This window comes from Elgaria multicarinata, chromosome 6 (genome assembly GCF_023053635.1).
Source record: "Elgaria multicarinata webbii isolate HBS135686 ecotype San Diego chromosome 6, rElgMul1.1.pri, whole genome shotgun sequence".
In the NCBI taxonomy this organism is placed as follows: Eukaryota; Metazoa; Chordata; class Lepidosauria; order Squamata; family Anguidae; genus Elgaria; species Elgaria multicarinata.
The window spans coordinates 121,528,456-121,548,105 of record NC_086176.1 but is presented as its reverse complement, the minus strand read 5'-3'; the positions used below and the strand labels follow the sequence as shown (position 1 = coordinate 121,548,105).

The following is a 19,650-nucleotide window of genomic DNA, read 5'->3' as shown; positions in this document are numbered from 1 at the left end:
AGATCACAAGCTGAATATGAGCCAACAGTGCGATATGGCTGCAAGAAAGGCAAATGCTATTTTGGGCTGCATTAATAGAAGTATAGCTTCCAAATCACGTGAGGTACTGGTTCCTCTCTATTCGGCCCTGGTTAGGCCTCATCTTGAGTATTGCATCCAGTTCTGGGCTCCACAATTCAGGAACGATGCAAACAAGCTGGAGCATGTTCAGAGGAGGGCAGCAAGGATGATCAGGGGTCTGGAAACAAAGCCCTATGAAGAGAGACTGAAAGAACTGGGGGCATGTTTAGCCTGGAGAAGAGAAGATGGGGGGAGACATGAGAGCACTCTTCCAATACTTGAAAGGTTGTCACACAGAGGAGGGCCAGGATCTCTTCTCGATCCTCCCAGAGTGCAGGACATGGAATAACGGGCTCCAGTGACAGGAAGCCCGCCACCGCCCCCCAATGCTCTCCTTGCGCCCCCGTCTCAGGTCTCCACCCCACGCTTTCAGTGACTGCTCTGTGCGCCGGTGGAGCAACGGCTGTTGCTGCATGTGTGGCGGGCCTGCCGGCCGGCCTGGCAAGGAGGCGCGGTTCGCCTCCCGCCAGGAGCCCCGCCATCGGCAGCCCAGGAACAAGCGGAATGCTGGCCGCATCTCTGTAAGGGATGAGCCGGGGGCTGACTGCGCTCTGGCTGCTGAGGCGGCTGGGGGTCCTCCTGGGCACTGTTTGCTCCACATCGCATGGCAGGTTTTGGCAAGGAATCGGCCCACTGCGACTCCTCCAACCCCGACGGGGCGGGAGGGAGGCACCGCTCGCCTCCGTCCCTTCTGACCTGGGTCTTTGGCGCTGCCAGCCAGCAGCCCTCTCTCCTCCTCCTCCTCCTTGCATCCGGGATTCCGGGCAGGAGGAGGCGGTGTTTATTTATTTATATTTATTTATTTATTACATTTCTATACCGCCCAATAGCCGGAGCTCCCTGAGTGGTTCACAAAAATTAAAACCATTCAAAGTATAAAACAACAGTATAAAACCATAATATAAAATACAATATAAACGCTCAACCAGATAAAAACAGCAGCAATGCAAAATTACAAATTTAAAACACCAAGTTAAAATTTATTTATAGACTGTTAAAATACTGGGAGAATAAAAAGGTCTTCACCTGGCATCTAAAAGCATATAATGTAGGTGCCATGCGAACCTCCTTAGGGAGCTCATTCCACAGCCGGGGTGCCACAGCAGAGAAGGCCCTGCTCCTGGTAGCCACCTGCCTCACTTCCTTTGGCAGGGGCTGGCGGAGAAGCTCGGGGTGTTCGCCTCCCTTGCTACTCCTGGGATCAGGAGGGTGTCCTAAAGTCCTCCTCCGACCCTCCAGCCAGCGGGAGGAAGGCGTCCCCATACGTCCCGCAGCAGCCCCTGCGTCCGGTCCCTCCGCCCCGCCCACAGCCCTTCTTCGAAGCCGGCCTTGCTTTGGGAGGCGTCGGGCTGGGCCCAGGAGGGAGGCGAGCCGGCCGGAGCCCTCTCCCCTCCCCCCGCCCCGGCTGTCTGTCTGCCTGCTGCAGGGGCGGGCAAGGAGAGAGGCGCGCGGGTGGGGGCTCTTCTGCCCTGCCCTGGCGAGCAGAATCCCACAGCCTCCTCGACGATCCACCCAACTCGCCCCCGCAATCCAAGCATCCTCTCGGACCGGCCGCTCCTGCCTGCGGGACGAGCAAGTGCCTCCCCGGAGCAAAAGCCCCGCGGTCACCAGCCCAATCCGGGCCACCCGCGGTGTGCCTCTGCAGCTCGCCCTCCAGCGGCTGCCCGCCCGCCTGCCCAGCCCTGTCTGTTGGTCCAGCCCTTCTCCAGCGCGCAGAGCGGCGCAGGAAGCGCTCTCGATGGCAGCGGCCACGTGCCCGCCCGAGCCCAGGCCGACCCCGTCTGCCAGGCCGACTGGTGGAGTCAGGCGAGTGGCGTTCTCCCAAGCACACGGCGGATGGGGGGAGGGCTTCAGGGCGCGGGAGGGCTCCAGGCCAGGCCTGGCCTGCGGGAAGCAGCCCCGGTCCAGGGTCTGGCCCTGCCAGCCGCTCTGCGGGACTCGGGAGACAGTGCCGCGTAGTGGGCAGAGCACTGCCAGGACAAAAGCGACCTCCAGCTCGGAGGGGACGCTGCTGCCGGCTCCCAGCATCCAGACCGGGCCGTGGAAGCAAGCGAGTCTCCGGGGGATGGTGCGGCTCCTCCAGCTTCCCTCCCACTCCAAATGCTGAACGTTGCAGAGACCCCTGACCTGCCGGGGCATCCGCTTCTCCCCCCCCCCCTCAGCCCTGCGTATGGGAACTGCGAGGAGGAGAGGGGAGCCCCTTCCACGCAGCCCAACAGGTCTCAGTGGGAAAGCAACCACGCTTGTTGCTCCTCCTGCGGCAGACCCTGGGCCCCACATCCACCGGGGAGATGGAGCCCACACATCCGGGCCTGTCCGCAGCGGGGTCGCTGGCCATAAGGAGGATCGAACCGCCCACGGCCTTGTCCCAAAATCCCAGGGACAATGGGGTTGGGGTGGACCCCTGCTGCTGGGCTCTTTTCACCGCAAAAGAGAGGAGCGGAGCCGTCATGCCTCTTGCTCTGGGTGGATTCCTGCACTGAACAAGCGGTTGGACTCGATGGCCTTAGAGGCCCCTTCCAACTCTGCTATTCTATGATGCTATGGGTCAAGGGCGAGGGCGCCCCAGGAAGACGGAACGGTCGTCAGAACCACCGTGTTTCCGGAAAGACGGGGGAGGGTCCGACGCAGGAGCTCTTCCAGGCTAGTGTGACTCCAGTTCTTCCGCGTGTGTGTGAACGCAAGTTCCTTAACTGGGCAAGGGTCGGCAAGACGCGGGCAAGCAGCTTCGAAAGCCAAGCGGGAGAAAACCCGCCCGCTCACCGGTGGTCTCCGCAGCTCAGCTCCGAGACCGAACCTGCGGTGGCGGAAAGAGAGGCCCGCATTTTCGAGGCAAGAATGGAGCCCGGGAAGATGACCACCCAGCCCCCCCCCCCCCCACACACACTCCCCGGTTTATTTTCGTAAGGGTGTTAATCTGGGACGATTGTAGATGGGCGAACTTGCTGCGATGGCTGCAGTGAACGTCGGAAGTGCCGTGCTGGGTCGCCCCAAGTTGACTGTGAAGCAGTAGCGCATATCCCACGTGTCTGCCCTGAACGTCAGGAGTAACTCTCCGCACGCACGCTTTCCCAGGAGGACATTGTCATAGAATCATAGAATAGCAGAGTTGGAAGGGGCCTAAAAGGCCATCGAGTCCAACCCCCTGCTCAATGTCCGCAGAGCCCCGGAGCGGACAGACGCCAGGAAAGTGGGGAGCGCAAAATAATAAGCGATACGGCCGTTATTAAGTAGCTCAGAACATCGCCCCCCCCCCCGCCGGTCCTGAGCGATGATGGCAGAGAGAGGTCCCGACTGCGCGGACCTTTCCGTCCGGAACCGCCTGCCCGGCCGCCCCTCGGTTTCACTGGGTCGCCTCCAGACGAGGCAGACAACGCGGCCGGCTCTGGGCTTCCTCCGCCCCAGGGATCGCTTCCTCCACGTCGACCCGCAGCTCCCCCTTCACTCGCTTGATTTTCTCCACGAAAAAGCCCCGAATGTTGCCGCCTTCCCGGGCCGCGGGGGACGCCTTCTCGAGCCCTGCAACATCGGCATGGAGAGCAGGGCGGCCGGAGCGGGGCCCACGCGCTGCCAGAGCCAGAGCCGCTGCTGGCTGCCGGCCCAGCCTGCCTCTCTCCCCAGCCGAGCCTAGGCCTTCTTGTGCGCGGGTCCTCTGCGCCGCCCCAGCGGCCCGAGACGCATCGCAGCCCCCGCGCGCTCGCCAGGATCTTCCTCCTGCTGCTGCTGCTGCTGCTGCTGCTGCTTCCCAAGCGAGCGGGCGAGAAGGGAGGGCGCCGGCCACGCGGAGGCCACGACCTGGCCAGGCCCGCGGACGGCGCCGCCGCCTCTGGGCGACCTCCGCCAGCTAGAAGAAGAATGGCGGAAGGCGGGGAAAAGCAGGCCCTGCAGGGGCAAGGCCAGGAATGAGCCGGCCGAGGCGGCTGCCTCCCCCGCTGTCCCCGCACACGCCTCCCCGGGAGCCGGAGCCGACCCAACCCGGAGCAGCCCTCGAGGGCCGTGAAGAGAGGCGGCGCCTCCGAGAAGGGCAGGCACGGAGGCGGCCGCCGCCGCCGCCGCCGCCCGGCCAAGCCGCCACTTGGGGACCGAGCGCCGCTGCCGGGCGGGGCGGGACGGGGCCGCCTCCGTCTTCTTAGCGCAGCGGCTGGGCTCGCCCAGCGCCGGGGCTGCTGGCGTCGGCCTCGGAGGCGCGGGGAGGCACCAGGGGGCGCTGCGCCCCGCATCCCGCGCCGGCTCTGGCAGAGCGTCCGGAGGGAGGCGCAGGGTGGGCGGCTGGGGCTGGCCGCGGAGGGGGCGGCCTCTCCTGGGGAGCGCAGGGCAGCCCGCCCCGCAGTAGGGATCCGGCGGCCGTGGGGGCAGCAGCAGCAGCAGCAGCAGCAGCCAGGCAAGCGAGGCAGCTCAGGAGCCCAGTGGCAGCTGAGTGAGGAGCCGCGCGAGCGGAGCGCAGCCGGGCCCCCTTTCCCCAGCCCAGGGCGGCCGCCCCCTCCATGGCCTCCTCCTCCTCGCCGCCGCCGCCGCCGCTGCTGCTGCTCCTGGCCGCCACGGCCCTGTCGGCGTGGGCAGCCTCCCCGGGCTCCGAGGGCGCCAACGGCAGCAGCAGCAGTAGCAGCAGCAGCAGCAGCAGCGGCGCAGCCGGCGCGACGGTGGTGACCGTGGCTCTGGTGCTGCCGGAGCGCAACCCCAGCTACCCGTGGGCCCGGCCGCGCGTGGGCCCCGCCGTGGACATGGCCCTGGAGGCGCTGGAGCCGGCGCTGCGGGCCGCCGGGCTGTCCACGCGCACCGTGTTCGCCACGTCGGAGCTCCACGGCGCCTGCTCGGAGTCGGTGGCGCCTCTCAAGGCCGTGGACCTGAAGCTCTACTACGACCCGGACGTGCTGCTCGGGCCCGGCTGCGTCTACCCGGCCGCCTCGGTGGGGCGCTTCGCCTCGCACTGGCGCCTGCCGCTGCTCACGGCCGGCGCGGTCGCCTCGGACTTCCGCCACAAGAAGGAGCATTTCAGCACGCTGGTCCGCACCGGCCCGTCGGCGCCCAAGCTCGGCGCGTTCGTGGCCCAGCTGCACGAGCACTTCAACTGGACCTCCCGCGCCGCCCTGCTCTACGTGGACCGCAAGACCGACGACCGGCCCTTCTACTTCACCATCGAGGGCGTCTACGAGGAGCTGCGCCACGCCGGCCTCACCGTGGGCTACCACATCTACGCGCCCCGCGACAACAACGGCAGCGCCGGCGCCGGCGACGAGGGAGGCGGCCCGGAGACGGCCGTCCAGTTCATCAAGGCCAACGGGCGAGGTGAGTCCCGGCCGCCGCGCTCGACGGGGACGCGGGCGGGCGGGGCGGGGGGCTGCTTCTCCCGGACGCCTCCAGCTGCCCTGAGCCCACCCAAAAAACCCCGCATGGCATCCCGGACGCTGCCCTCCTTCCCCCCCGCAGTCCACCGAGCGTGTGGCCGCGGATTGCGCCCCGTTTCTCCCCCTCCCCGCCCCCAGGGCTCCATCAACCTGGAAGGCGCGTCTCCTGGAGCAGCCTGAGCGTTTTGGCGAGGAGCGGGCGGGATCAGTCAGTGGGGAGGGAGCCGAGCCGAGCCGAGGGGATGGGGTGCGACCGGGGGGCTCCGGGCCTCGTCTTTCGAGAGCCTCGCCCCTCTCTCCTAGCCTAGGGTTGGGCGGATTTAGGGCGACGAGGGGGGAGGGAGGAGTGCCCTCCGCTCCTGCTGCAGGCATTTCCCGGAGAGGAGGGAATCCCGCCGGCGCTCCGCACCGCCCACCCCTCTCAGGCAGAAGCCCCGAGATTGGGGCCCTCCTGCCGCAAGCCGTTGGTCTGGGCCAACCGCCCTGAGTGGCCCAGGGGGCGGCCAGCAATGTCTGAGTGTCCCCACACCACTGCGGGCCGCGCGCCCAAGAGAGCTCGCTTCGCAGCTATCCGCAGAAGCGCGCAGGCAGACAGCCCGGGGCCTTGGCCAGGCCGGCTTGGAGCTCAGAAGTAGGACGGGGCTGGGGGGGGGGGGGGACACACGTGCAGAAGCCGGGCGAGTCCCCCCCCTCCCCTCATATGGCGGGGGAGTGTCAGGAAGCCGAGCGGGCCCGGGGGCGCGGCGTGGGGGGCGCGCTGCAGCCCAAGGGCGGCCTGAGCTCCTCCATTATTGATGCCAGAGCCACTTATCGATCCGGGCTGCAGCTGCCGCTCCGTCTCGGCTGCTGCTAATGGAGCCCGGGGCGCTGCTGCCTCGGCGGCGGCTGCTGTGTCATTGGGGCGGGCAAGGCGCCCGCCTGGGACGGACAGAGGGACAACCTGGCCGCCTCGGCCGCGCGCTCTTTCTTTTCCTTCTCGCGAGGAGAGGGAAGAGGCGGAGTGGGGCGGGATGCGTCCCGCGCAGAGATCTGCCGCAGCCGCCCGCCCAGCCCCGCAGGGCCGCTGTGCGCTGCCGCGCCGCGGCCTTTGACGGCGGCCGGCGGGGCAGGGCGCGGGTCCTTGGCCTCGCAGGGGGCAGCGCCGTCGAGGGGCGCGGACCGGCCGTGAGGGTGTCTCTCGGAGCCCCGCGCGGCCGTTTCAGGGCCCTCTTGCAGCCCAGCTGCGCTTGTTGCGTGAAAAGCCCCCCCCCCCCGCAGCCCCTGGCGCGCTTCCGTTGGACTCCGTGATCTGGGGAGCTTCGCGCCGAGGGCTGCGCGACGGCACTCGCTCCCGCCCGAGGGGAGGGGAGGGCGGCGGCTGCTGCTGCTGCTGCCTGAGCGAAAAGAGCGGCGGCTTTGTGTGGCTGGCGGCGAGTCCAGGGCTGGGCGGCCGCTCGCTGGGCCTCGGATGCGGCCTCCTCCTCCTCCTCCGCTCCCGAGGGCAGAACAACAACAGCGCCAGTCGCTGCCCGTGGGCAGGAGAGCGGCGTGGGGGCGGGGCCTGTGGAGAGCACGTGCTCCCCGGGGGGGGGCTTTGCTGTGCAGCGGGGGTGGGGTGGGGGCGTCTCTGTGGCCAGAGAACGGAGACCCTCTCTCCCGCCGTCTCCAGGAGCGGGGACGTGGATCTTCCTTGAGTCCCCTGTGAGCTGGACTGGGGTTGTCTCGGGCGGGACGGGACCACGTCGACAAAGAGCAGGGAGGGTCCTCGGAGATGTGCCAGGCTGCCTGGGGCTCCAGAGGCAAGCGGGGTCCGGGGTGTGTCTTGGTCCGCCTGCCCGCCTGCCCGCCTCCCCACCCCCACTCCCCACTGCAGTTTTTACAAAGGACCTGGATTTAAAAGTGAGAATTTCTGGAATTTCAAGCTCCTTGAAGGTCAGAAATGTTTGGTGTCTCCAGGCTGGGAGCTGCAGAGAGTCAAGCTGATGCAGCAGCACATGCGCACACACCGAACTCTGTAAGAACATCAGAAGAGCCCCGAGGCTGGATCAGACCAAGGGTCCATCTAGCCCAGCACTCTGCTCACACAGTGGCCGACCAGCTGTCGACCAAGGACCCACAAGCACCCTCCAGCTCATGTTCACCAGAACTGGCGTACTGTATATAAGCTTACTGCCTCTGATATTGGAGGTGGCACCTAGCCATCAGGACTACTAGCCATTGACAGCCTCCTCCTCTGGGAATTGTCTAGCCCCCTTTTGAAGCCCCCAAAGTGGGTGGCCATCACTACATCTTGTGATAGTGAATTGCATAGTTCCACTCTGCGCTGTGTGTGAAGAACTGCTTCCTTCGGTCTGTCCTGAATCTCCCAACCATCAGCTCCATCGGATGTGACCCCGTCACGTTTCTAGTGTTATGAGAGACAAAGAGAAATGCCTCCCTAGCCACATTCTCCACACATGCATACTTTTGTATGCTTCCATCAGTTCTGCAAGATTACAGAAAGGGGGGAGCTGGGGCTACCCCACCATGCAGGCTCCTGTAAAATGGCAGAAGGGCGACGCTAGGGGGCCGGAAGGGGGTGCCTGCCTCTCTAGGCCTCTGTTCTGGTGAGGGGTGGAAAGAGCTTCTTTCCACCTGCAAATGCTCCAGCTTGGAGGAAGCTGGTTTTGGTCTTTGTCCAGTGCAGACAAACTCCCCATGGGGGAGTCCCTGTGCGTCTGATCGCTTGGGACTGGCCTGCAGGCACTTGGGGCTGACCTGATGACTCCTCTGAACCACAAAAGCTCAGCTGCTGCCACTGCCGCCGCCTCCTTCCCAGGGCTGAAGCAGAGCTAGCTGTCCAGAGAGAGGCGGGCTGGAACTCCACCCAGAGCAGCCAGGTTGGGCCCTGGGCAATGGCTGCACTGGGAGCCAGGGAAACCTGTCCCCCGTATGGTTTGGGCAAGAGGCAGGAAGAGAGGCTGGGTCCTGTGAGGAGCAGAAGGGGCAAGGGATGGCCAGGCAGGGTCCCAGGGGCGAGGGCTCCTGGGCTGGCCCACCCACCCTCAGCCCCAGGGGCTTGGCCAGGACCAGAGGCAGGCTCCGGCCTAACCTGATGTGCTGAGCCCATCCCGTTGTTCCCTAGCTTTCCACATCCACTGTTGCATGCAGCTGCCGGGTGTTACTGTCTCCCTAAGAAAGATGGCTGAGCAGGGATGGCTTGCATGAGGAGCGCCCAGTGAGCTCACATCTGAGCATGGGGGACATGCACCTGCAGCTCTCGCCCTCCACTCTTGACCGCCATGCGGGGCTGGCAGTGAGGGAGCCCAGGCTGAGGCAAGCGGGGGCTGGCACTTCCCATCGCTGAGCTCCCTTTGGGCTGCCAGCCCTTTGCTTCCTCCCTTGGCCTTCCTCTCTCTCCCCAGCTGCTGCCGCCGCTGCTACTGCTGCACATCCACTGCTGTGGCCCACCCAGGGGTGCTTCCAGTCAGAGGGCTCCTGCTGTTACCAATGCAAAGGCTTTGTGCTTGACGGACTGTTTCTTGAAAGAAAAGAGATGGAGGACGCAGATGGGGAACAAGAGAGGCCCCCATGTAAGAGACGCGTGGTCTGGGCCACCTGTAGAATTCTGCGGGTCGGGCTGGGCAGCGGCACCATAAATACCTCACCTGGAAGCAATTGCCGTTCTTGTCCAAGGATCCAGGGATATGAAAGGCTGATCCTCTGTCTCAGCTCGGCTCAGAAGAAGCCGGACGGACTCCAGAGAGCGGCTCTTTGCCAGTCCAGCCCCACCGCCCCAGAACCCCCACTCTGATTCAAAGGTCCCTGATTCGATCTCTGGCAGCACCTCTGGGTAAGGCAGGAAAAGCCCCTGCCGGAAAGCCTGGGGAGCTCCCTGCTGCCGGTCAGTGTCAACAATACTGGGGCTATGTGGACCAAGGCAGCTGTTGATGTTCTGATACTCCCCTTCCCTCCACTTCAAGCGTTGGGTTCTCACCTGTTCTCAACCGCAGCCATTTTCTTATGGGTAGTTTTTTATTCAATAGTAGCTTAAATAAGCAAATGTCCTCTCCAAAATTCTGCCCTGACCATTTTGATGGTGAAATTTCCCAAAGATGACTGGACATGCGCAGCTCTTTGGTGAACATTCACTGGATCGTTGATCTTCAGCATCAGCATCTGATGTCCAAAGATTTTTCAGTGGTAATTGGAATTTGACGCTCTCCGGCCTGATCTGCCAACTCACTCTCAAGCGCAGAGATCCATGTTTGACCCAAGTATGCAGCAGCAAGCAGTGTTTGACAGCTGGTTTTTGATGGCATTTAAGTAAATTTTATATTAACCATTTGGTTAGTGATTCAGGCCTTAGCTAGACCAGGCTTTATCCCAGAGCGAACCCTGGAGCCGTCCCTGCGAGTCCAGATGACCCACAGGGGATCCCAGGATCAGGGACGGATCATCCTTCCCTTGCCCCAGGATACAACCTTCCCCTTTGGGCCCAGTTTTTCTGCGGTCTTGGGCTGAGCCCGAGACCGTGGAGCATGTGGCCCATTTCCACAGGTTTACCCAGCTCCACACGATTACTCGCGTGGAGCCGGGAGCTGCGCCCATCAGGGGTAGGGTGGGGGGAGTGGGGAAAGTAGTTAATTTTTTTAAAAAAACTTACTTTTGCGCACGACCATTCATGTGCTCCATTTCCTTTAAAAAATAAAAATGGCGGGCGCGATGCCTCCCTTCCTGAGGTGGTGGCGTCTCACATGTAAATGGAGGAGGGATCTCATATTAATCACAATGCGAGATCTCCCCTCCTCCGTCCCGGACTTTCAGGTAGGTCTAGCTAAGGCCTTAGTTAGGCTGATGTTAATCTTTTGATGTAAGGTTTTGATTCTGAGACTTAAATACTGGATTTTGAGATTAAGGCCTGAACATCAAAATAATCTGATTTTGACATTTTGCTCCTGCTCCAAAGCAGCAGCTCTTGCTGGGCTTTCCGTGAAGGAGGTTGTGGGCTCTCCCACACTAGAGGCATTCAAGAGGCAGCTGGACAAGCATCTGTCAGGGATGCTTTAGGGTGGATTCCTGCATTGAGTAGGGGGTTGGACTCGATGGCCTTGTAGGCCCCTTCCAACTCTGCTATTCTATGATTCTATGATTCTATGAAGCCGAGAGGCTCCCAGCCGCTCTGGCTTGCCTCCATTGTGCACCTGGGGAGGCCTGTATTTTTTTTATTTATTTTTTTGCCAATGCCTTCTCAATGTAGGGGAGCCACTGCTCCCTCCCCTCCCCCTTTGAGCACAGCAGCAGAGGGGCCCACGTCTTCCCTTGGTGGGCAAAGGCACAGGAAGCTGGCATGAGAGGAGGACAAGAGCCAGGGGGGAGGGGGGCAGGGGAGAGGGAAAAGAGGCAGCCCTTGACACCTGCCCCATGCTGCCATCCATTAACAGGCCGTCCTGTGGGGGAGTTCCTCCCCATGCAAAGGGCCTCTTCAGAGGGGCAATTTTTTTCAGGTCCATGTAGGGGAGAGTTAAACTCACCTCCCCCATCTGATGCAATGCCAATAATTATCACACACACACACATACACCGCTCCCTACAGTAGTCGCTATTTGCACTTTTAGAAACATGTGCATGAAATGCAAAGAAAGACGCATCTGACATCCTGTCTGCGCCACCCCAACTGAGGGTCTAAAGAGAAGGGAGATGGAGACGATGTGGCTACCCTTCGCTGGGCTTCCCTGGGTAGGGCCTGCATCCTGCCTCATGACAAAGACATTGCCTGGAGGACTTTCAGCAAGTGTGTTTCCAACTTATGTGTCAATGGAGGAGGGGCTGTGAACGGCTGCAGGCTTGGGGAAGGAGGTCACGAGGGGGATCCCAGTGAAGGACAATGCCAGGTGGAACATGTGGCAGCTGGATGGAGCGCCTGGATGGATTCTACAGTGTTCCAACCCGCCCTTCATAGAATCATAGAATCCTAGAATAGCAGAGTCGGAAGGGGCCTACAAGGCCATCGAGTCCAACCCCCTGCTCAATGCAGGAATCCACCCTAAAGCATCCCCGACAGATGCTTGTCCAGCTGCCTCTTGAAGGCCTCTAGTGTGGGAGAGCCCACAACCTTACCAGACAACTGATTCCATTGTCGTACTGCTCTAACAGTCAGGAAGTTTTTCCTGATGTCCAGCTGGAATCAGGTTTCCTTTAACTTCAGCCCGTTATTCCATGTCCTGCACTCTGGGAGGATTGAGAAGAGATCCTGGCCCTCCTCTGTGTGACAATCTTTTAAGTATTTGAAGAGTGCGATCATGTCTCCCCTCAATCTTCTCTTCTCCAAGCTAAACATGCCCAGTTCTTTCAGTCTCTCTTCATAGGGCTTTGTTTCCAGACCCCTGATCATCCTGGTTGCCCTCCTCTGAACACGCTCCAGCTTGTCTGCGTCCTTCTTGAATTGTGGAGCCCAGAACTGGACGCAATACTCTAGATGAGGCCTAACCAGGGCCGAATAGAGAGGAACCAGTACCTCCCGTGATTTGGAAGCTATACTTCTATTAATGCAGCCCAAAATAGCATTTGCCTTTCTTGCAGCCATATCGCACTGTTGGCTCATATTCAGCTTGCAATCTGCAACAATTCCAAGATCCTTCTCGTTTGTAGTATTGCTGAGCCAAGTATCCCCCATCTTGTAACTGTGCCTTTGGTTTCTATTTCCTAAATGTAGAACTTGGCATTTATCCCTATTAAATTTCATCCTATTGTTTTCAGCCCAGCGCTCCAGTCTATCAAGATCAATTTGAAGTTTGTTTCTGTCTTCCAGGGTATTAGCTATCCCACCCAATTTTGTGTCATCTGCAAATTTGATAAGCGTTCCCGCACCTCCTCATCCAAATCATTAATAAAAATGTTGAAGAGCACTGGGCCCAGGACTGAGCCCTGCGGTACCCCACTCGTTGCCTCTCCCCAGTTTGAGAAGGTTCCATTGATAAGTACTCTTTGAGTCTGATTCTGTAGCCAACTGTGGATCCACCTAATAGTTGTTCCATCTAGCCCACTTTTAGCTAGTTTGTTAATCAGAATGTCATGTGGTACTTTGTCAAAAGCTTTGCTGAAGTCAAGATATATGACGTCCACAGCATTCCCACAGTCCACAAGGGAGGTTACCTTATCAAAAAATGAGATCAAATTTGTCTGACAGGACTTGTCCTTGACAAATCCATGTTGGCTTCTAGTAATCACTGCATTGATTTCAAGGTGTTTACAGATTGACTTCTTTATAATCTGCTCCAGAATTTTCCCAGGGATGGTTGTCAGACTGACTGGTCTGTAGTTCCCAGGTTCCTCCTTTTTGCCCTTTTTGAAGATAGGGACAACGTTAGCCCTCCTCCAGTCGTCCGGCACCTCACCCGTCTTCCATGATTTTGCAAAGATAATAGACAAAGGTTCTGAGAGTTCTTCTGCTAGCTCCTTTATTACTCTAGGATGCAGTTCATCGGGCCCTGGAGATTTGAACTCATTCAAAGAAATTAGGTGTTCTTTGACCATTTGTTTATCAATCTCAAACTGTAATCCTGCCCCCTCAACTTCTGCTTCACTTTTTCCAGGGGGGTCATAGACCCGCTTTTGGGAGAAGACTGAGGCAAAGTAGGAATTGAGCACTTCAACCTGAATGCTTCCAGGGTGGGAAACAAAAGCAAAATACAATATAATAAAACAGCAGAAGGTAACAATAAGACTGAAAGGCAGCAACATTCTGGACTTAACAGGCACGGCTGAAGCTGTTGAGAATGCCTGGGCAGACAGGAAGGTCTTGACCAGACGCTGAAAACATGGCGGCACCGCTGCCCATTGGGCTTCTTTCGGGAGAGAATCCCCAAAGTCAGGCAGCCCCGTTGGTCAAGGCAGGCAGGAACTGCTCAGCCCCAAAGAGCTGGGAGGGCTCGTTCCCCTCGACCCTTGCGGGGGGACCATTGAACCATTTGTCCCAGGACCATGGCGATCTCATGGTTTACAGATGAGGGAGAGGCAAGGTGCTCCACCCAAGATCCAGGCTTCGACCTACCAACTGGTGGCTGGTTTCTTTGTTGTTGTTGTTTTATTGATCCTGTTTTTTATGTGCCGTTTCACACCATTGAGTCTATAGGGTGCTCTCTGCCTTCCTAATAGGTGTCCTGGGAATCTATTCAGAATGTCAGAAAATGACACTCTGCTGCTTGGATTCTATACTGCTAGGACTGGAAAGTTTATGACAGAGTTCCACTGTCACAACCAAAAACTGAATTTTTCAAAATTTTGAGCTTGGTGATAAAATTTGCAAACTAAAATTCAATTACTAAAATGAATTTCTAGCAGAATTTGTTTAAGTCCAGGCTTAGAATGAGGTGCCAGCATGTGTGTGTGTGTGTGTGCGCGTGCTTTTGAGGGGCTGGGGGGGGCGGGGAGAAGCACTGGGTGGGTGGAGCCAGGCAACAGGCCAGGGCGGTGCGGTGCTGCTCAGCCTCTGCGCCTTCCCGCCCCGCCCCCAGTTCCTGCCTTCTCCTCCTAACATAAGGCCAAATGACAGGCATGGGCCCACTGTTTTTGCCATGTTGACATATTGGGTGCGTGGGTGGGTCTGACCTCTACACAAAAAGGAGCAGGAGGAGGAGGGCGTGAAGCCCATCCCCCATTCCTACCATAGCTTACGGGGAGCCATTTTCTTCCTGCCCGGCTCAGTCCTCGTATGGAAGCTGAGCTGGGGGGAAATGACTCCAAAGCAGCAGAGCGTGGGAAGGGGGGGCTGGGGCTGGGGCTGCGTTTGACCCCCTTCCCCAGGCACTGCTTCTTTGTATCAACCCACACGCAGGCAATGCAAAGCTCATGGTGCAGCACTCCAAAAAAGCAAAACGAACCAACAAAGGGCCACCAGCAGCACCGTGGGTTTTGTTTTTTCCTTTTCTGTCTCCTGCCCCACTTGAAACGTGAATGGGGCAAACATGTGCTGAAGGCTTCGTCCGTAGACTGCAGTAGGGCAGGAAGCATCTCCTTGCTGTGCTTTGTATGGCTCCCCGTGAGCTACTGCCTTTAAGTGAGCATGTGCTGACATGGCCAGCAGGAGCAACAGGCGGGGCTGTTCCTGGCTGTGGTCTTGGTGTGCGGCAACTCTGCATACCCAGGACAGCACCCTCTTTGGCTCTTCTGCCTGCCTTGGTCAGACTCCCTTTCTAGAGGCTGAGATTAAGAGCGCAAGAACAGGTCATGATGGCCAGATGCCCCCAGGAGACGTAAAAGCAGAGGGATAGAAGGAGCTGCACCTTGTACTGAGTCCAGCCCTTCACCCAGCATTAGGCCAGCATTGTCGACACAGAGTGGCGGCAGCAGCGGTTCTTTGGGGTATCAGGCAGAAGCCATGCTGGTTTTCCTTCAGTAAGACTTGTTCTTCTAAAGGTTTACCATCCTAGCCCTGAAAATGCTTGCTTTCAGTTTTCACATAAAGGTTAGGCTGGCAGCCCTCTAGCTGGACCTGAACACCACTTCTGGTCTCTCTCCCACTGGGATCTAGAAGAATTGCCTGGACACTGCCAGAGCTCATCTGAGGCCAGTGCTGGTGAAACATAATTTCCTGGCCACTGATCTCATTTGCCTCCATCTGTTTTTCCCCTCCAGAAGTAGTAACGGGGGGGGGGGGGCTGCGCTTCCAGGGGCACTGCTTGTCCCGCCCTGGTCTGTGATGGCGAGGCTGAGCCTGGATGTTCGCATGCCATCATGGGGCAGAGGGAGCTGAGCCCCACTGGAGGCGACTGCTCAGTTGTGTGGTTGTGTGGAGGGTTGGCTTTGAGGTGTCTTACATCACTAGGGCATGGAGTGCATTCCAGGCAGTGCACTCTTCACGCGAGTGAGAGAGCGGGTGAGCGTGCCCCTGTAGCATGGCCGCCTGCTGCCTGGCCGTGTGTGCCTCCAGAGTGTGGGGTTTTGCTATCGCTGGAGCAGCTGCGTCTGTGCGTGTGAGCGAGCAGGACACGCAAAGGCTCCTCCCGTGGGTCGCACAGGCTGCCTGCTCTCCCAGCATCGGCTTTCTCCCAAGCGTTGCTCAACAGCATGTTCCTGCCAGCTGGGCCAGGTTGGAGCGAAGAGAGCAGCGACAGGGTGGGCGGGAGGGGGGAGCTTCTGGGCTGGTTTTGAGAGGGCTGTGTGCTCCCCCCCCCCGCCTGCCCCTGGGCCAGGCTCAGAAGGAGCAGCAGCCTGCTTTCTTTCGTGCTGCAGGCAGTGTGGAGAGGGCGGTGGGGTGGGGGCGGTGGTCATGTGCCAGGCAAAGGGCCGCCCCCTCTTTCCTGTAACTGGAGCTGCCCAGCGGGCCCCTCTGTTTCCAATTACAGAGCCAGGCAGAAGGTGCTGGAATCCAGGAACCTGCAAATTCTTTCGGCACAACCACAAACCCAAACATGTTTTTTGCTTCGGTTGTAGCCACATTGCCTGGGCCAGGCAGCGCCGGCAGCCAGAAGTTTGCTGCTGCTGCTGCTCCCAGGCCTCTTCCAGCCCTGGGGCGCCTGGTGAGCCCCTGCCCTTCCAGCCCCCCTCCCACTCTTCAGGCTGCTTTCCTCAGCCCTCCATGAAGCTGCCAAGCCAAACCTCCTATAAGCAACCCAGAAAAAGTTGGGTCCTATGGATCTGCAAAGTTCTGCCTATTGAGCGGGGGCAGGGGGGAGAGCAAAGGGAGGCACCTGAGTTACCCATCCCCCTGAAAAGTGCAGCCAGGCTGGAAGTTGTCAGGGCCCCCCAAGGTTTTGGGAGGTGGCACTTGAGTTGGCACAGTGCCACGTGGCCAAGAGGTGAGCAGGCCTGGAAGTTCCCGGCAGCGGGGAAGGTGCCTGAGGGAGGGGGCTCCCAGGGGGGCATCATCTCATTGGCCAACATGGGGACCAGATGTTGCACTAGGTCTGGCCCACTTTCAGGGCAATCCTGGCATTCTCAGGCTCCTGTGCGATGATTCCCTGGAGGGTGAGGAGCGCACCAGGCTGGCCAGCGGGCAACACGACACCCGTCTGCATGTCGCAGAGACACTCATCTCTGGGTGGGTGCTTTCCTCCTCAGGATTCCTGTTTCCACCCTGTAGAGTTGGCCCCCAGTGGCTGCCTCTGGGCAAAAGGGGCGGTGGCCTCTAGCAGATGGGCAAGGGGGCAGGAGAGAGAGAAGGCCAGCAAGGGTGGGTGCTGCTGTGCTCGTGTCCTGCTGGTGGGCTTTCCCTGGCCGGCAGGTGCTTGGCCACTGTGGGAACAGAATGCGGGACAAGAGGGACCCTGGGTCTGATCCGGCCTCAGGGCTCTCCTGGTGTTCTTATGGCAATGCAAGGGCAATGGAGAGGGCCTCTCGAGGCTCAGAGCAGGTGGAAGAAGGGCTCCCATGGAGGTTTCCCACCACCCACCCACCACCCCCAACACAGATGAACGCCAGCAATGTGACTGCCGTGTCCGGCTGTGTGTGGCTTCATGGCCTGCGCCGGTCTGCCTGGTTCACCATAGGAGGCAAGATCTGGGCCCCAAAGGGATTGCAGTGCAAGCAGGGTGCGGAATGGTGGCACCTTCCAAGGGAGCTTCCCCACGGAGAGCCCCAAGCTGAGCAATCCGAAGGCATGGTCAGCAATGCCACTGGATCCACCTCAAGAGATTTGGGGAGGGGGCACAGTCATCCTCCTGCCCCCTTCACGGAACTTCACAAGTGGTCCAGACATCATGGCCATCTTCTACTTCTAAACCACCACACACACAAACACACGCACGTACACACACACACACACACACACACACCCTTTGTGATTTTCCTCCACTAGTTCTGTTCGTTTTCTTACCACAGAAAACCAGTTAAGGAAAACAGGTTGGAATGGCTGCCAAAGGGCCTCTGGATTGATCGCGCTAGGAGCTGTCTCTCTGCAGCAGCCTCTACGGTGTTGAGAAAAAGCATGGGAAACATGGTGGGAAAACATGGGAGGGCTACAAGGGGGAGGAGATGGGTTTTGGACCCCCATAGAAGTCCGTGTGTGGCATGATCGTAAAGCCCTCTTTGCAAGATGAAGCCAAGCCAAGCAGCTTCAAGGGCAACAGAGACCTCTGTCACACAGCTGCCGCTGCTTGGACAACTCAACCAAAGCCCTGAAGTTAGAACATAAACAGAAGAGGAACCCTGAGGCTGGATCAGAGCAGGGGACCATCTAATCTACCCTCCCTCCCATGTTCCCCAGCAACTGGTGTATATAGACTTACTGCCTCTGATACTGGAGTCAGTATAGAAGCACCAGGACAAGTAGCCATTGATAGCTTTCGCTTCCAGGAATTTATCCACCCCACTTTTAAAGCCATCAGAAATCATGGCCATCACTACATCTTGTGGTTATGAATTCCATAGTCCATAAAAGGACTTTAAAGAAGTCCTTTTATCTGTTCTGAAGCTCCCCCCGCCCCACAACCATGGGATGACCCCGGCTTCTAGTATTATGGAAGAGAGAGATAAATGTCTCCCTATCCACATTCTCCACACCATGCATTTTTTTGTACACCTCCATCACGTCTCCCCTCAGCCTCCTTTTTTCCAGGCTAAACCATCCCAGCTGTTGTAACTTTCCCTCACAGGGGAGATGCTCCGCCCTCTTCATCATTTTAGTTGCCCCTTTCTGCACTTTTCCCAGCTCTACAATATCCTTTTAGGTGTGGTGACCAGAATTGCCCACAGTCTTCCAAGTGCAGCCGCACCATAGCTTTCTATAAGGGCAGTAGGGTACTTCCCATATCACAGGCAGGATGCCAGTTGCTGGGAGACACTGGTGAGAGGGTGCAGCTGCCCTCATCAGCATTCGGTGCCATCAGTCCTTATGGGGTTGTTTTGCCCCCCCTCCCCCCGCAATTAGGGTTTCCCCCCTAGTATTGGGTCTGCCAACATGTCCCTTATATGCAGGTGTTGTGGTTTAGGCAACATAATGGCAGACAAGTAGAATATATAATGAAATAATGTGAGGTTATTTTTTGCCAGACATGTATAATTAAACATTATAGCTGAAGGGGGAAACCAGATCTCTTAAATTCTCCTGTGTCAGGACACTCTTAGTCTGTTCCAGTTATGTGATTTGTCTGCTTTTCAGATAGATAGAAGGATGGATGGGTGGATGGATAGATTAGATAGATAGATAGATAGATAGATAGATAGATAGATAGATAGATAGATAGATAGATAGAGACAGAGATCACCAAATGCATTAAAAAGTCAGGCAGCTTTCCTGCGCATCATTCTTGCCGCTCCTGGGTTGTAGCTTGCCTGCGGCTGCTGGGGCTATTGCCCACCACCACCTCAACCCCTGCCTCCTGCCCCCTGTTCCTTGCCTGTGCCTGAGACATGCCTCTCTCTGGGGCTGGTGTGCTTCCTCCCGCAGTCATCTACATCTGTGGGCCACTGGAGATGTTGCACCAGGTCCTGCGCCTGGCCCAGTATGAGACCATGGCCAATGGCGACTACGTCTTCTTCTACGTGGATGTCTTTGGAGAAAGCCTGCGAGCCGAGGGCAACCGGGAGGCTGCCAAGCCCTGGCAGAGTAAGGAAGGCCAGGACCTAGGAGGCCTACGGGAGGCCTTCCGGGTAAGTCCGGAACAGTGCAGGGGTGGGAGGGAGGAGGAAGAACCGGCGGAAAGGGAGGACAGGCGTTGGGCTCCTGGGGGCCAAGGTCTGAACATCAGATGTAGGGAAGGAACAAGAGAGGAGTTGAGCTGGCAGGGATGCAGGCCTTGCAGAGCAGCTGCCCTCCCTCCGGCTTGGCTGAGTGTGGCCAGGCTCTCGCAGGTTGGCTCCAACTCGTCCTCAGGGCCTTTTGCTTTTGCTGCAGACGGTGCTGGTGATCACCTACCATGAGCCCCAAAACCCAGAATACCGGCGCTTCCAGAATCAGCTGATCCTGCGTTCCCGAGCGGAGTTTCAGGTGGAGCTCAATGACTCACTGGTAAGCCCCCCCACCGCGCACACACTGAACTGCTTCCCCCCGCCTCCCGCCATGAGCTCCTGCTGTCAGGGTTCTTCCAAGGGTCCAGGAAGCCCACATTGCAGGCCAAAGACCCTTTCCCTGGCTGGGGGCTGGGGCTGTCTTTGGAATTTCCCATCGCATTGACAAATGGACAATGCCCTGGCAGGCATGAGAAGGAAAAGCACAAGGAGTGATGGTCCAGGGAGACGGAGGGCTTGGAAGGTGGGGCCCCCAGGGGAGGGACGGCATCGATGAGCC

General features: G+C 58.8%; 1 protein-coding gene across 1 annotated transcript in view; it reads left to right on the top strand.

Annotated features, from left to right (window-relative positions):
* The first annotated feature begins 4,604 nt into the window (after positions 1–4,604).
* The window catches only part of NPR2 (natriuretic peptide receptor 2), a 34,817-nt gene continuing 19,771 nt past the window's right edge, over positions 4,605–19,650 (top strand). The window contains exons 1-3 of the mRNA XM_063128816.1: positions 4,605–5,406; positions 18,811–19,013; positions 19,258–19,371. Coding sequence (XP_062984886.1) covers positions 4,605–5,406; positions 18,811–19,013; positions 19,258–19,371 — 1,119 coding nt within the window. The remainder of the gene's footprint in view (positions 5,407–18,810; positions 19,014–19,257; positions 19,372–19,650) is intronic.